At 47.5% G+C, this 15952-nt stretch overlaps 1 protein-coding gene across 3 annotated transcripts in view; it reads left to right on the forward strand.

The window, feature by feature from the left end:
- The first annotated feature begins 3331 nt into the window (after positions 1-3331).
- Positions 3332-15952, forward strand: part of Lgmn (legumain) — a 34743-nt gene continuing 22122 nt past the window's right edge. The window contains exons 1-2 of one of the 3 annotated variants that reach the window (XM_038337238.2): positions 3332-3486; positions 13600-13784. In XM_038337238.2, the coding sequence (XP_038193166.1) occupies positions 13641-13784 (144 nt within the window). In that variant the 5' untranslated portion in view covers positions 3332-3486; positions 13600-13640. Of the gene's footprint in view, positions 3528-10665; positions 10687-13599; positions 13785-15952 lie in introns of those variants that run through there. The other 2 variants (XM_038337239.2, XM_038337240.2) reach the window with 2 other exon arrangements.

Below are 15952 nucleotides of genomic sequence, written 5' to 3' on the forward strand. Positions count from 1 at the left end.
TTGCCTCTCCTAGAGAGTTTTGGTAGCATCTGTAAACATTTTTTCATTTGTCACAACTTGGCGGAAGGGTGCTACCTTCACCAAATGGCTAGAGGCCAGGCATGCTGGAAAGCATCCTCTAGTACACGGGACAGCTCTCCCCAAAGAATTGCATACCCCAAATGTCCATGGTGCTAGGCTAGGAAAAGGGCTCTCACACTAGCCCAGAGTTTTCATACTTTCCCCAGCTCCTGCTGCTGTATAATCTTTTGTTGCCTCTCTCTGTGTCAGTGGTTTTCAAAATGTGGGTCAAGACCCGTTTGTGGGTCGAACAATGCTTTCACAGGGGTGGAATACCAGATACTTAATTATGATTCCCAGCAGTAGTCTGTGAATTACAGGAATAATGTAGCAATGAAAGTGGTTTTATGTTTGGGGGTCAGGACAATGTGAGGAACTGTATTAAAAGATCGCAGTACTAGGAGGGTGGGAACCACTGCTCTGTGTACTCCCAACTGCCCTGCAATCCGCTATGTAGCAGACTGGCTTTGAGATTACAGAGGTCCTTTTGCCTCTACTTCTGTATAATCTCAGTCTCTCATTCAATCGCCCACTGTTTGATTGCCTTTCACAAAAGTTATTCTGGTACCTCTGGGGAGCCAGGAGGCTGCCACACTCTGATGTTACCTTCTAACATCCTGTCTCACCAACCTCTGACCCCAAGATGGGAGCTGGAGCCACAACCAGGACTTTTCTGGCAGAAATTCTGCTGTGGTGGTTCCCATGCCTATGTGTCTGCCAGGAGTCTGGTGTCAGCCTGGAGCTGTGTGTGTGTGTGTGTGTGTGTGTGTGTGTGTGCTGTGTTGGCATTTACTCGAGCCAGTGGTGCTTTCCTTTGTCTCAACACTGATCTTGTGCTGCTGTTCCATGAGTGGGCACCAGAGTGGTGGCAGTTCTCAAGGTCACAGATTCCTTCCTTCCTCCCTTCTCCCTTCCTCCTGTCCTCCCTTCCTCCCTTCCTTCCTTCCCTCCTTAATTCTTTCCTTCCTTCTCCCTTTCCATCCCTCTCTCTTTATTTTTTTGAAACTGGGTATCATTATGTAGCCCAGGCTGACCTTGAATTCAAGGCAATCCCCCTGCCTCAGTCTCCTAAGCATTGGGATTTACAGGTGTGCTCTGCCATACCAAGCTACCTTGTTTTCCTCATTAAAATTCTCAAGTTGCACCCACTGCTCAAGGGGTCACCTAGCCTAAGTGGTGGCTAATGTTTACAGGGCACTTAGTTGATGCCGAATATGGAGAAACCTCAGAACTGAGATGATTAAGAGCTCACTCAGGTTCTGCAGCTTACAGTGGACATGGAACTGAAATCAAAATCCAGACAACTTGAAAGCAGAGCTCACCTGGGCTCCCATGCCTCTCTGATGTCACCTTGCAGGTCTCCTGGGCTGACCATCACCCTGGCAACCCCCAGCAGCTCCTCCCATTGGGTATCCACTGGCAAGTACTACTCTTCTGGTCCACTCAGCTCAACTGTTGCTGAGGGAGAGCAAAGGGGCTGGACCAGGCTCTTTGTCTAAACATATCAGGCTACAGGTCACCACTTTCCATTCATCATTAAGGCTTAAACAGTCAAAGCCCACCATTGATTGTGGGTGAAAGGGAGTGCGCAACTTGGTATCTCCAACAGGACAGTCAGTTTCCAAGGGGAAGAAGTAAAATCCTATTTCTCTCAGTACTTCATTACATGTGGCATTTAAAGGGGCCTGGTAAATACACTGAAGGAGATGAATGAGCTTCGCATATTCTTGGTGGAAGACCTGAAAGCGTGTTTGGTCGCGAGTTAGATTTGAAGCCCAAGGTCACTTTCAAGCTTTGAACCTTGGCCAGAGAGCTGTGTGATAAAGGGTGAGTTGTTATCTTCAACTCGAAACCCTTACAGTCCATTCAAGGTTGCCTTGTTAGCAAAAATCTCCAGAGATAATACTAAGCAGACAGGTGTCTTATACACTTTTATTAATCAAGTTAGGGAGTAGGTCTGAAGATTTACTGGGACAAACAAACAAAAAACCAAAACACCAAAGCCCCAAAAACTCATGGCTGGGGAAATAGCTCAATTGGCTCATATTTTGCTAGTATGAGAATGTGAGTTTGATCTCCAGAACCCACATATTAAAAAAAAAAAACACGCCAGGTATGATGGGGCACGCTTGTAATCTGACTGTTAGGGAGGAAGACAAAGACTGACTCCTCGGACTCACTGGCCAGCAGGCTGTCCCAGTCAATAAGCTCCAGGCCAGATAAGATACCCTGTTTCAAAAGTGAAGGCAGAACTGGGCATAGAGAAGCATGCTTTTCATCCCCACACTGGGAGGCAGAGGCATGAAGATCTCTCTGAGGTCAAAGCCAGCCTGGTCTACATATTGTGTTTTAGGACAGCCAGGACTAGAGAGCTCCTGTCTCAAAACACCAAACCAAACCACACATTGACAAAAATAAGGCGAATGAGTCCTGAGGTTGACCTCTGGCCTCTACATTCATATGCATAGTGTGTATATGCACCTGCAGGTACGTGCATGTGCGACATGAGCACGCGCGCGCGCGCACACACGCGCACGCACGCGCGCACACACACACACACACAGAGAGAGAGAGAGAGAGAGAGAGAGAGAGAGAGAGAGAGAGAGAGAGAGAGAGAGAGAGAGAGAGAGAGAGAGAGAGAGAGGATAAAGAGACCCCTGGAAGGTGACCCTGTCTTGGGTACTGATATACTCATGTAGGACTGCATCGATTCTATTTACTGAGCGACAGCTCATGACATTTGCACGCACAGTGTTTTCTTTCTCCAGCTCACCGGTAACGCCCAACACTTGAGACATAACAGATTAGGATCTTGAATTCAGGAACCAGACTGCTATGGTTTGCTTCTGCCCCTGAAAGTGTTCGGGGAGCTTGGTAAACAATTAAGCTCCATGATTTTGTCAGGTGTCCTGTCTGTAAAGTTGGGGTGGTCATCCATCTCTCTGGGTTGTGATCACGGGTCAAGGCTGACTAACAAAATCACAACAGTCCTGGGAGTGGACGTCAGGGGAGTTTGAGGAGGCTCAGTACACTGACAAGTCAGGAGACCAGTGCGTTCGCGTGATCCTTAAGTGCTTCTAGAGCCCCCAGACACCTAGGTGCTCAAGCCTAGCTCATCGTACAAGAACACAGGCCCAACCCTGGCCACGGGACCCTGAGCTCCGCCCACAGGACCCTGAAGCCCCGCCCACGCGTGCTGGGATTTGTAGTCTTTCAGGTTAACCGGCCTCAATCTCAGCTTCTATTGGTTTTCTTAAACGTCAGGTCCCGAGATCGCACCAACCAGTCTTCAGGCATCCGAGCGCAGTGAGCGGTGGCGGCGCAGTTCAATCACTGCGGGGCGGACTTTGGAGGTGGTTGGTCTGAGGCTGCGCTACGCCCGGAGTTCCCACGGTCCTGCAGTCACAGCGGCGGTCACTCGCCCAGGTAATCGCGGCCCCCCCGGGAGGACCCACGCCCCACGAGAGGTGACTTATGGGCTCTTGGCTAGGTTTTCCATCCCTCGACACATTCTGAGTAATATTTCCCTCCTGGGGCCACCTAGTCCGAGGCTTGTTTGTGTCGCGACCGTGTTTTGCTGGAATGGCGGGTTTCCCTGGAGGGCTAAACTGAGGCAGGAGGAGGAGTCGATTCGCTGAGGTCCCATTGCCAGGCAGCGCCTGGCAGGGTTCCAGGTGATTGTTGATGTTTTTAACATGGAGCATTGCATCCGTGGAAAGGGGCAGTTCCCGATCTCAACAAAAACACCTCTGTAGAAATGCCCCAAATATTCCTTCCGTGAAGAGCTGCTGAGTTTCAGGACGGCTCATATCCACCTTGAAAGTGAAAGCTAGCTTTCTGTCGTCCCAGGTCCCTGTTAAGGTTAGGATTATTTTGGGCCAGCGGTTTAGACACTAAGGGCTGGAGGATGGAACTTATGTCACATGCTCCGTTTTATAGATGAAAATGAGTGGTCAGGGCTTGAGATTCGCTCTGTGATCTGTAACGACTGGAATATTCTTTATTCTGGGTCTGCAAGGCAACCATTTATTGGGCTGTAGTAAGCTTTTGTTTGGTTTTGGCTTTGAGACAGAACCTCAAACTCACCGTGTAGCCCAGGCTGGTGTTGAATTCAGTGACTTCCCTGCCTCATCTTTCTGCAGGCCAGGATTACAGGACTGGGCCACCATGCTATATTGTTTGCTAATATTTTTGAGGCGAGTTTATTTTGTCAAGGATAGAGGTGTCCTTTGTGTACAGAGCAATACTCAAGTTTCATTTAGGAGGAAGGACTTCGTGCAAAAGGGAGTGAAGTGAAATTGGAGCGTTGGGTGATGGGCAGTAGCTAGTAGGGTGGAGGAGGAGTTCACATTACCTGGAAAACAGCAAGACGAAGTTGTGGACAGTGCTTTGGACCTGGAATTGTGGAGTCTGTTTGAAATACGGAATTATATGTGGGGAGTGAATTGCTCCAGGAGGGGAGGCAGGTGCGTCTCGAAGGCCCTTTAGTGGGGTGGGAAATTTGGGTGTTGTCCTGAACACCCAGTGAGCTGCCTTTAGTGTAGATTTCTCTTTATCTTGAAGTGTTTGTAGGGTAGACAGTGTTAGAGGAGGCCACACTGAAGACCAGAAGGCCACCACAATAACCCCCAGGGGAGTTACAGCTGTGGAAGATTGGAGACCTGTTAAGGAAGTAGACCTCAGGATGCCCGGGACATTGCTTATTGATGGGGATGTGTTCCGTGACCCATGTCAGTAGTCTGTGTTGCTGTGCCTACACCATGGGGGACTGTCCCAGGGAGCTGGTGTAGGGCACTGGCTGGGTGGCCTGCTGGGTCTGGTTAGGGATGACGTGATCCTGGCTGCTGCCTCACAGAGTGTTTTCTCTCTATGGTAGCCGGGAGGGCTCTCTGGAGTAACCGGTGAAGGGTCATGCCTGGTGCATAATTATAGGTGACTGGCAGCACGGTGGCTTGTTGTTACCAGCGTCTCCAGAAACACATGAGTCACTGCGTTGTGACAGTTCCAGTGATGGGAGTCCTGCTCTTGATCCTCTGGGTCCTCCGTTGTATGTGATGTGGCCGCCATTAGCAAACACACAGTCACATCTCACCGTGTTGAAGGGAAGACTCTTTCTGGAATTCTCCTATGACTCTCTTTTGGAGATATGCTTATTATTATTATTATTATTATTATTATTATTATTATTATTATATTTTTGAGACAGTGTCTCTATGTAGTCCTGGTTGTCCTGTAACTCCCTATGTAGACCAGGCTGGCCTCATAGAGCTAGGCTTGTCTCTGCCCCCTGAGTGCTGGGATTAAAGGTGTATGCTACTCCAGGCTCCGTTTGTTATTTTAATTTAATTTTCTTTTTTGAGACAGGGTTTCTCTGTGTAACATCGCTAGCTGTCCTGGAATTAGCTCTGTAGACCAGGCTGGCCTTGAACTCACAGAGACCCACCTGCCTCTGCCTCCCAAATGCTGGGATTAAAGACGTGTGCACGCTAGCATTGCCCGGTGGGTTTGTTAATTTTATGAAACAGGGATTTGCTCTGTAGCCCAGGCTGATTTTGAACTTGCAGTCATTCTCCTGACTCAGCTTCTAGAATGCTGGGATTTTAGATTGTGATAACACTCTTGCCTCCGGCACTATTTTTTTCTTAATTGTATGTGTGTGTGTGTGTGTGTGTGTGGTGTGTGCGCGCGCGCACAGTTGCATTTGTCTCAAGGCTCATGTGTGGCAATCAGAGTACACAAGAGTACACACAGCTCACTTAAGACTAGCTGGCCCTCCAGTATCTGAGTGATTCTCCCATTTTCTTCCTCCTTGAGTGGTATTCTGGGATTACAGATGCATGACTCAGTTTTTTTTCCTGGGTTCTAGGAATCAGGCCATCAGCTTTTCTTGGCAAATATCCTTATCCACGGAATTATCTCCATGACCCTCTAATATAATTTTTTTAAGTTGCTTAGTAGACCAAAATTCAAATCACAGTTTATGATGAGTAAGTTGTCACGAGCATTGATGATGTTGAAAGCTGAATGATTAAATAGACACGTGATGAGACTCATTTTTTTAACCAGAAAAGCTTAATTAGATAATTATGTATCCAGATTAGAGAATGTAGATTTGATGTCATCAGAAGAAAAGATGAAAGAAAATGAGATTGCTGTTTGTCTTAGAACAGTGGCTCCCAACCTATGTATGGGTTGCAACCCCCACAGTGGGGGGTCACACATCAGGTATCCGGCTTATCAGATATTCACTTTACAATTCACAGCAGTAGCAAAATTACAGTTATGAAGAAGCAATGAAATAATTTTATGGTTGGGGGTCACCACAACATGATGAACTGTATTAAAGGGTTGCAGCATTAGGAAGATTGAGAACCACTGCCTTAAAACAAAGTAGCCGCTTGGAAAAAAAGTGAATTCAAAAATCCAATGTTCCCATCACTGGAGAGAGAACCAGGTGGGTCTCTGTGAGTTGGAGGCCAGCCTGGTCTACAAAGCGAGTTCCAGGACAGCCAGGACTGTTATACAGAGAAACCCTGTCTTGAAAAACATATACACACATACAAAAAAGTCAGACTTCAAGGCTGGGTGTGGTAGTGCACACCCTTAGTGCTAGCACTTAGAAAGAAGCTAGTGAATCTTTCTGAGTTCCAGGCCAGCCAGGGTTTTCTTTAAATAAAATTAAAAAACAAGCAAACCAAAAAGGTCTAACCTCAGAGCCAACATATAACTATGAAAACTTCCTTTAGTCATTTTTGGAAAAGACCACAGGCTGTAATGAAACCAAGTTTCAAAAATAATAATCTTGATTTAAGAAATTCAAATTTCAGGGACTCAGTGGTTAAGAGGACTCTTAACTGTTCTTCCAGAGAACCTGGGTTTAATTCCCAGCACCCACATGGCCGCTCACAACTGTCTGTAACTAAGATCTGACACCCTCACACAGACATACATGCAATCAAAACACCAACATACATCAAACAAACAAATAAATGTAAACTAAAAAAATTGTTTTAAAAAATTCAAATTTCAACTAGGCATTAAAAATAAAAGTCTTAAGAAACTCAACCAGTTATTGGAGGTTGTGCCACCAGACTCCTGAGGCTTCCTACTGACAGCTTTGGTTCTGTTTGCCTGGGAGTATGTTAGATGCTTGTGGTTTCTCTAATGGTAAAAAATGCTTTTTTTTAAAGGCAAAGTTCTCCCTGTACAGCTCTTAAAAATGAACATGTGCTAAGGGTTTTGCTCCAAAGTGCAGCCATGCCTGCAGCCTGGAAATACTGGAGTGTGAAAGGGGTGGGGTGGCTTGGGGTCAAAGGAAGTCAGTTTAGCCTCCCTTTGTTGGGACATTTGCATGTCTGCATGAGAGTTATTTGCATACATAGCCTTTATCCACAGAAAGTAGGCATTTCAATGGAACCTGAATTAGATGGGCCTGGTTAGGTTAGATTGTACGGAATCTGGCTCCTCACCAAATCTCAAATTCTTCTAGTAGGACTTTTTTTTTTTTTTTTTTTTGGTTGAGATAGGATGTAATTACCTTAGTCTTCAACAGGAATCCCCAAAGCTATCTTTATCCTGTGGTCCTACTAGAGAGGGAGTGGTGGCCCTGTGTTGTAGCAGAGGGTCCTGTTTTAGAGAGAAATTAGGGCCGAGGTTGAAGCACAGTCATAGAGCGTTTGCCTAGCACTGACCCCAGTTTTGATCCCTAACACTGAAAACAAGGCTGGGTATGAGGCACACTGTCACCCCAATACTTGGGAGGTAGAGACTGAAGAATCTGGAAATTTTTTGGAGGTGGGGTGTTTCTTTTCTTTCTTTCTTTTTGGTTTTTTGAGACAGGGTTTCTCTGTAGTTTTGGAGCATGTCCTGGAACAAGCACTTGTAGACCAGGTTGGCCTCGAACTCACAGAGATCCTCCTGCCTCTGCCTCCCTAGTTCTGGGATGAAAGGCGTGTGCCACCACCGCCCGGCTGGAGGGGGCGGTGTTTCGAGATAGGGTTTCCCTGTGTAACTCTGATTATCCTGGAACTCAGAAATCTGCCTGCTTCTGTTTCCTGAGTGTTGGGATTAAAGATGTTTGCTACCGAGCCTGGCTGCCGATCTGAAATTCTAAGTCATCTTTAGTTACACGGTGAGTTTGAGGCCAGCCTAGGCTACTTGAGATTGTCTCGAAGTACAACAGAATACAATACAATAAAAGAAAACAGAAAGCCAACACAGTAAAACAATTCAGTTTAAGGAAACAGCCCTAGCTGGCCGGAAGGAGTAATGCACACGAAGGCAGAAAGATTGTGTTCCGGGTCAATCTTTGCTCTATAATGAGACCCTGTGTCAAACCCAAACAAACCCAACCAAACAAAACAAGCAGATAGTCCATACCGGCTCTTCCTTCATAGTCCTTATCAGCTGTTTACAGAGCTGTGTACTTTAACCTCCCAGAGAACAGAGTGTGGTGAAGACTTACTTGCCTGTTTGGAAGTTCTTCAACGATGTCATCATCTAGCTAACTAGCTTCTTGGCTTGGCTTGCTGCATCTGACCCAGAGCCAGTATTGAGTGGTAGCTGTCAGTGAGAGGTCACACTTGTGGTAATGCAAGTGTCATACATGGCTTTGAACTTGACCTCTCAACTTAGATGACCCTTCTGGCCTTGCCTTTGTTACCTGTACGGCTCACAACAGTTTATCTGGAATGCTCACTTGTCCCAATGCCCCTACCTGAATTAAGCCCATTTGATGATATGTTTCTTGAAGTTGAGTCAAGTCCTGAACTTGACTTTCTGGCCCTGTGTTCTGTTGGTGAACAGTGTCATGGTGGGTATAGCAACCGGGAACTGGGAAAGTTCATGAGGTTTGTCAGTTGACTTAGGGAGTGTGTGGCTCCAGGTCTCCATGGTGGGGCACACAAGTGCTCCTCCTCGTGCCTTAAAATGGCACATGAGAGGTCCTGGTGGCCCGGGGAAGGTCTGAAGACCCACGCTGTTTGGGTCCCAGGCTGGAGCTGTTGTCGGTGTCTGTGGTCATGGATGTACCAGGATTTCCAGCTCAGGTGGTGCAAATGGACAGACACAGCTCACTCAGCCCGATTCTTATCCACGATCTGCAGGTTTCTCCCCGACTCCCAGTCTCGGTTTCCTCCTTGTCTGAAAGGAGTGATGTGTGTTCACAAGGATCATCCACTGTGAGGATGAGCGAAAGGATCGAGACAGACCTGTGCCTGTCTGCTCCTCCTTCCTACAGTGCAGTGACGCGTGCGTGCGTGCTTGCGTGCGTGCGTGCGTGAGTGCGTGAGGACCGGAAGACAAACTGAAAGCAGCTAGGAAGGGTTAGGTTTGCATGGCTGTTGCAGTGCCTGCTAATCGAGGTAGCTAGACTGGCTGAGTGTGCTCCGCTGCTTACAGTCAGGGTGGACAGTCATCTGGGTTTCCTTGGGTCTACTTTCAAGGTTCCCTTGGATGCCGAATAGGAGGATGCTCTAGTAAGTCCTTTCCGTGAAAAGGCATCGTTTGTATAGAGCCTGGGCTTACCGTCTTGTAATAGTTCCTCAGTGGACGGCCTCCTACCTAGAACTCTTCCCAGTGCTAGTTTAGTTGTCATCCTGTTGTGCTTTGAGTTAGTGACAAGAAAAGGCTGTCACACATTCGGCATAGATGCAGCCCCCATATGTGTACATATATACCGGATGTGTGTGATGTGTTTATTTGTATGTGTGTGTACACACATTTATATGTGCCAGTGCAGGTGTGTGCACGCTGCAGGTGCCTGTGGAGGCCACGGGGGCAACTTCTGGTGTTGATCCTTGCCTTCCGGTTAGAGTAAGACAGAGTCTCTGGTTCACTGCTCTATACGCCAGGCCATCTGACCCATGAGCATGTGTGGGTTCTCCTGTTTCTGCCTCCAGTCTCACTGTAGGAGTGCAGGGGTTACAGGTGACCACGACTAAACCTAACTTTCTATGGATTCTGTTGATTCAAACTTAGGTCCTCATGCATGAATGGTAGATTGACCCACTGAGCTGTTACCCACCCCCCCCCCCCCATCTCAGAAGTGTTTTTGATCCAAGCTTGGTTAAATTTGTGGATCTGGAGACTTTGGACATTGAAAGCCATGTGGATTTGATTTCTTTTCCCCCCTAAATATGAGGAGAAAAAAGATCACATATCAATGCCACCCATGGAATGAGTCCATCTTTGGGACTAAGTCACATGAACCGAACTCAGCAGAATCTGATAAAAAACAGTGACCAGTTTGGTGGTTTTGATGGGAGATTATAATAGCTATTCAGGCTGTCCTTGGGGCCAAAGGAGCCCATTCTGTTTCTTTGAGGGCAAAGTCAGCAAATTGGCCCATAGGTCAAACTTGCTACCTTTTTTTTTTTAAGTAAAGATTTATTCAAACAGCCATATTCATTCCTTCCCATATTGTCTATGGTTGCTTTTATAAAATACTGGTTGGGTCATATGATTATGTTGGAGATGGTCTGGCTTGCAAAATCAAAAATATTTACTGTCTGACCTTTTACAGAGAAGCATTGCTGACGGGCCTTGGGGAAAGCTTCCGGGCAGCTGAAGTGAAGCCAGATAAGTCCAGGATGAGGCAGTGCTGCTGGTGCTCACGTGGACCTTCCGGTGGGGCTCTGCAGAGCTCTGGGGACAGGGACTTCTGCACTTTGGTGTCCTCTTGCATGTCTTTAGTCCAAATATGCCTCATGATGGCCCTAATCAGGCCTTCAGGACGTGGAGGAGCCTTCCCAGGGTTGACAGTAACAGATCAACAAGTCCCTGTATTGAAACCACCTCAGCAGCTCTCTAACCCTGTGTGTTACACACCCCAGTGACCAAACAGTAAACCTGGGAGCGTTTCGTAGATTTACTTCTCCATGACCGCTGTAGTGCAGTGAGAGAAGTGGGAATTTAAGCAGGGCGTGGTGGTGCGTGCTGTAATCTCAGAACTTGAGACACTAAGGAGGGGCGGACACTGAGGCTTGGAATGCTAGCTAACGTGTGTGGGGGGAGGTAGAAGAGAAGGAGATAGGAAAAAGAGGAACCTTAATTTGCACTCATTGAAGCTTATAGACTCAGGATTTGGTGCTTCTATTTGAGAGATTTGTGGTGACCAAGCGTTCTAGTCCCAAGGAGGATGGGAGCCCATGGGGCTCCTGCCTGAGGTCTCTGCATCCAAGTGCAATCCAAGGCTGACACCATCCGTGTACCCAGGAGTGCTTTAGAAATGCAGGTCCTTCATAGTCACAGTCTGTACCTAACGAGACCCTCACGTGGACTGGAGCCTGACGTGGCCTCACTAGAGGCTCCGCCCCAGGTACCCTGGCTTCCTTCCCTTCTCTCTGCTGGTACAAGGCCTCCTTCCTCTCCTCTCTCCTTTGCCTCTTCTCTGATATGATATTGGGAGGGTTAGGTCATTGGGAGGATGAGCTTCTTCAGCTTAGAGATAGACCGATGCTGTGTGTTTTCTTGAGGGCAGAAGCAAGGCAGAGCCTGCCCCACAGGCTCCTTTCTGCTGAGACCTCACACCTCTTATCACAGGGTCACAGGCTTGGGCGTGCCATTTCCGAACACACAGTCAGGACGTAGGGAGAAGCTGATGTCACAATGGGTGGTGGCCAGCCTATGGCCTTATTACACATCGTGTGTTAGAAGGGTCTTTAAAGTTTTGGCATTAGCATGTGTGGTGGGACATGCCTGTAGTCCCAGCTTTTCTAGAAGCTGAGGCAGGAGGATTGTTTCCCAGGTGTTGGAGACCAGCATGGGAAACACATCAAGACATTTGTTTTAAAACAAAACAAGTTTTGGCATTAAAGTATAATATAGGCTGGGTAATTCCTTAAGCATAAAGTCTTGAGACGCAGAACTCTGGGTCAGAAGCTAATGGGACAGGAATCTAGAACACCAAGGCTGGTTTTTGGCCAAAGAATAACTCTCCAGAGACATTGGCTGTGCCACTTCAAACCTTCTGCCCTCTCTCCCTTCATTCCTTCTTTTTTTAAAGGCAGTATTTGTTTTTATTATTAATTATGTGTATGTATGTATGTGTATGTGGGTGTGCACATGAGTGTGGGTGCCGGTGGAGCTTGGCAGAGGGTGTCAGACTCCTAAAACTGGAGCTAAGGGCAGTTGTGAGCCACCCAATGTGGATGCCAGGAACTGAGCTCCGCTCCCCTGCGTGAGCGGTCCATGCTCTTAACCTCCCCTTTGGTAAAACACATGAAAATGTTTGCACCACCTGGTGCACAGACACATGTGCTTGTTGAGTGTCAGACAAGACAGGATGAGAGTTTGACTGTAGCTTGTCCAGATGTCTCACAGTGCCCATCACCATTGTCACTAGCGTTGACACAAAAACATAGCTCTCACCTCAGAGGGGATACAGAGTTTATTCTGAAGCTAAATATGAATGACCATGGCCCAGGGAACACAAATACCATGTGGAAGTGGTTGTATGTGGTTTTCATTAGGGACAGAACAAAGAAAGTCATTAATCAAAGTATTTACCACATCTCGTGGTGGGGGCCATAGACAGCAAAAGAGAATTTTGATGCTAACTGGTGACATTCTTGGCTTTTGAACTGGTGGACTCTAGTAGTCCGCTAAGCCTACATTGTAAGGTTTTGATAGTCACAAGAATGTTAGTTTAGACACAGGGGAGGAAGGACAATGGATGTCTTTCAAAGGGCTAGGAGTAGCCCAAGGTAATTTGACTCCAGTCTGCAACATTTTAACTCCATAATCTTGAAGCCCAGTCCTTTGGTCTTGTAGAATCTTTAACACAGGTGCAGCTTCCCTTACCTCCTCCCTCCCCCACTGTGCTTCCTTCCTGGAAACTTAAGTTCACACTATTGGTCATTGTACTGAATTTTCAAACTTTATAAGTAATCTACATTGAGCTGGTGAGATGGTTCAGTGGGCAAAGACACTCGCTTCCAAGCCGGCTGACTAGAGTTCATTCCCTGGGATGCAGAGTGGAAGGAAAGACCGGACTTTCTAAACTCTGACTACCATAACACGGCAGTACTTGCCCCACCCCCATGAATAGAAAAATATTTAAATACGTTTGGCAAGTAATAAACAGGTTTTATAATAAAAAAGAGGCAGTTTAAGAGATTGCCCTCTTCCACCCACCACCCAGGAAAAGAAACTCCCGTTCCATTTTATGTCGCTCTGCAGATTTTCCTATGTACCGCGAGTTCCTGTGTGTTCTTGCACAATCAGTCGAGAGTGTGCTGTGGACTTATCACCAGCACGGGATTGCTGGGATGTCATCTGCTGCATTCTGGGTGGTGATAGGAACTTGAGAAGTTGGCCTAAGTGCTTTCTGGGTACTGGTTGGTTGCGGCACACCCGACTGGACTGCCCTTTGCCCCCCACCAGTGAGTGACCGCAGCTCCAAGAGTTTCTCCTTCCGTCTTCACTGTTACCTCAGCACATTCCTCTGGTCTAAGCAGTCTGCCCTTTGACTCATTTGCTGGGATGTTATCTCTGGAAGTCCTCGTCCCTTTAAAATCAGCTCTGCGTTTTCCTTTCTAGCCTTCTTCGGTAGCTGATACTGGGGTGCAGAAGGGTGCAGAATGATCTGGACCGCGGCCGTGCTTCTCAGCCTGGTGCTGGGTGCGGGTACTCTTCCGGTTGGTGTGGATGATCCCGAGGATGGCGGCAAGCACTGGGTGGTGATTGTGGCGGGCTCCAATGGCTGGTATAATTACCGGCACCAGGTAAGAAACTGAAATTTCTTCATCACTGGCTTTGTCTCCCCAAAGCGGTGTGGTCGTTTTGGAAGACAATTTTGCCTTAGTGTAATGCAGGATTTCCTTGCCTCCCTCAGCAGTGGCCTTCAGAACCAGGTGTTACTTACTTTTGGGGGCTGTACTGTGTCTGAGGTGATGGCGGCATCACTTGCCTGCCTGTCACCATCACCACATATCCTGGGGGCAAGATTACAGAAAGGACACTGAGGGCTAAAGAGGGGAGGTGACCTAACTGAGACCCCATGGAAGGAGGCAAGCAGGGCTGAAGCTCTGGGGAACGCAGTCCTTCGTGTGTCTGTCCTTACCTTATCTCTCCTGGTGTTTCCTGTGGAAGTGAGAACTAAGAACAGTTAACAGTCAGCCTCCTACCGGGGGAAAAAGCGGTGACCTTGGGAAAGCAGCTTGGCAGTCTGGGAGAGAGGGTGAAGAAACAATTACCCCACATCCAGAGATCCTACCCCAGGGCGTGGACCCTAAAGAAACAAAAAATGTCTGTGTAAAATCTTGCACTAGTATCAGCCTTACTCACTTTAGCCAGTAGGAACATGTGCGTAGGAACATGGTCAGGCCACAGAAGGGACGGAGTAAATACATGTTCTTCAATATGGAAGAACTGTAAACACATGCTAAAAGAAGCCAGTCACAAAGATCACATAGCTAATGATTCCATTAAATGGCACTTCAGACTAAGAAAGTCTGCAGGGACAGCAAAGGCTGGGCCGAGCAGAGACTGGGGAATGATACACAAAGAATTGGGGGTAGTGAGACTGTTCCCCAATTAGAAAGTGGCCATGGCTGCACTGGTAGTGAACCAGAAAGTACCACACTATATTTTAAAGGCAGATTTCTATGTGACTGGTTATGCTGTCTTTTTAAAAGGTTTATATAGTCGGGTGTGGTGTCACATGCTTTTAGTCCCAGTACTTGGAGGCAGAGGCAGGCAGATCTCTGAGTTTGAAGCCAGCCCTAGTCTACAGAGCAGAGCTAGTTCCAGGACGGTCAGGGCTATATAGAGAAACTGTCTTGAAAAACAAAAGCAAAATAAAAAAGTAGATTTAAACTTTTCATGCAAGATGCATAGATTGCCACAGGATCATGTTGTGAGCATTCTGAGGTCCTTTAATCCTCCTGGTGGGCCTGTGTGGAACCCAGCCTGTTCTTAGTCCCCTTTATCCACAACACTTGGATGGAGGTGGCGAGCAGTTTGCCCAATGTGGTGTAGCTGGCAGGCGGTGCTTGGGGGTAGGGGGTTGGGCAAGATGCAGAACCAGTCAGCTGGCCTGAGAGCCACCTGCTCCAATACGAGCTGCATGAGTCATGGAAAAACTAGCAGCCACATTTGAAAAAGCTTGAAATATGGAGGAAGGGCTGAGGAGATAGTCTGTTCAGTAAAACGCTTGCCATGATAGCAGTAGGACCTGAGTTCAGCCCCTAGAATCCACTTAAAAACAAAACCGTGGAATTTTGGGGTACGCTCATACTCCCAATTCGATATAAGGAGATAGAGTATGTGGACCCCGGGACTTAGCCAGCCTCGTCTACTCCAGACCAGTGAGAAACTGTGTCTTAAAAAACGGGGTCTGTATTGTTGCGGGGTAGACTGGAGAGGTAGTCCAGTGGTTAGTAGCACTCACTGCTCCTCCAGAGGACTCGGGTTCTACATCACAGCCTCCTGCAACTCCAGCTCTGGGGGATCTAATGCCCTCTCCTGGACTCCTTGGGAAACTGCACATGCATGTACATACAAACATGCAGACATGTACATGCAGAAATAAAAATAAAGTGAGTAGCACCCGTCCAAGATCAAGGCAACTTTATAAAAAAAAATATTTAACAGGGCGTGTGTACAGTTTCAGAGGGCTAGTCCATTATTGTGGCAGGGAACATGGTCTGGATGTAGCAGGCGGAGAGACACTGGGCCTGGTACACCCCAGTGACATACTTCCTCCAACAAGGCCTCACTTCCGAATCCTTCCAAGCATTTCACCAACTGGGGACCAAGCATACAAATATGGGGGCCATTCTCATTCAGACCACAGCACCTGAGCAGCAACACCCCAGATTGTTCATTTGCCTCCACATTCACACACACACACACACACACACACACACACACATACACACACACACACCTC

The sequence above is a fragment of the Arvicola amphibius genome, chromosome 7 (genome assembly GCF_903992535.2).
Source record: "Arvicola amphibius chromosome 7, mArvAmp1.2, whole genome shotgun sequence".
Lineage (NCBI taxonomy): Eukaryota > Metazoa > Chordata > Mammalia > Rodentia > Cricetidae > Arvicola > Arvicola amphibius.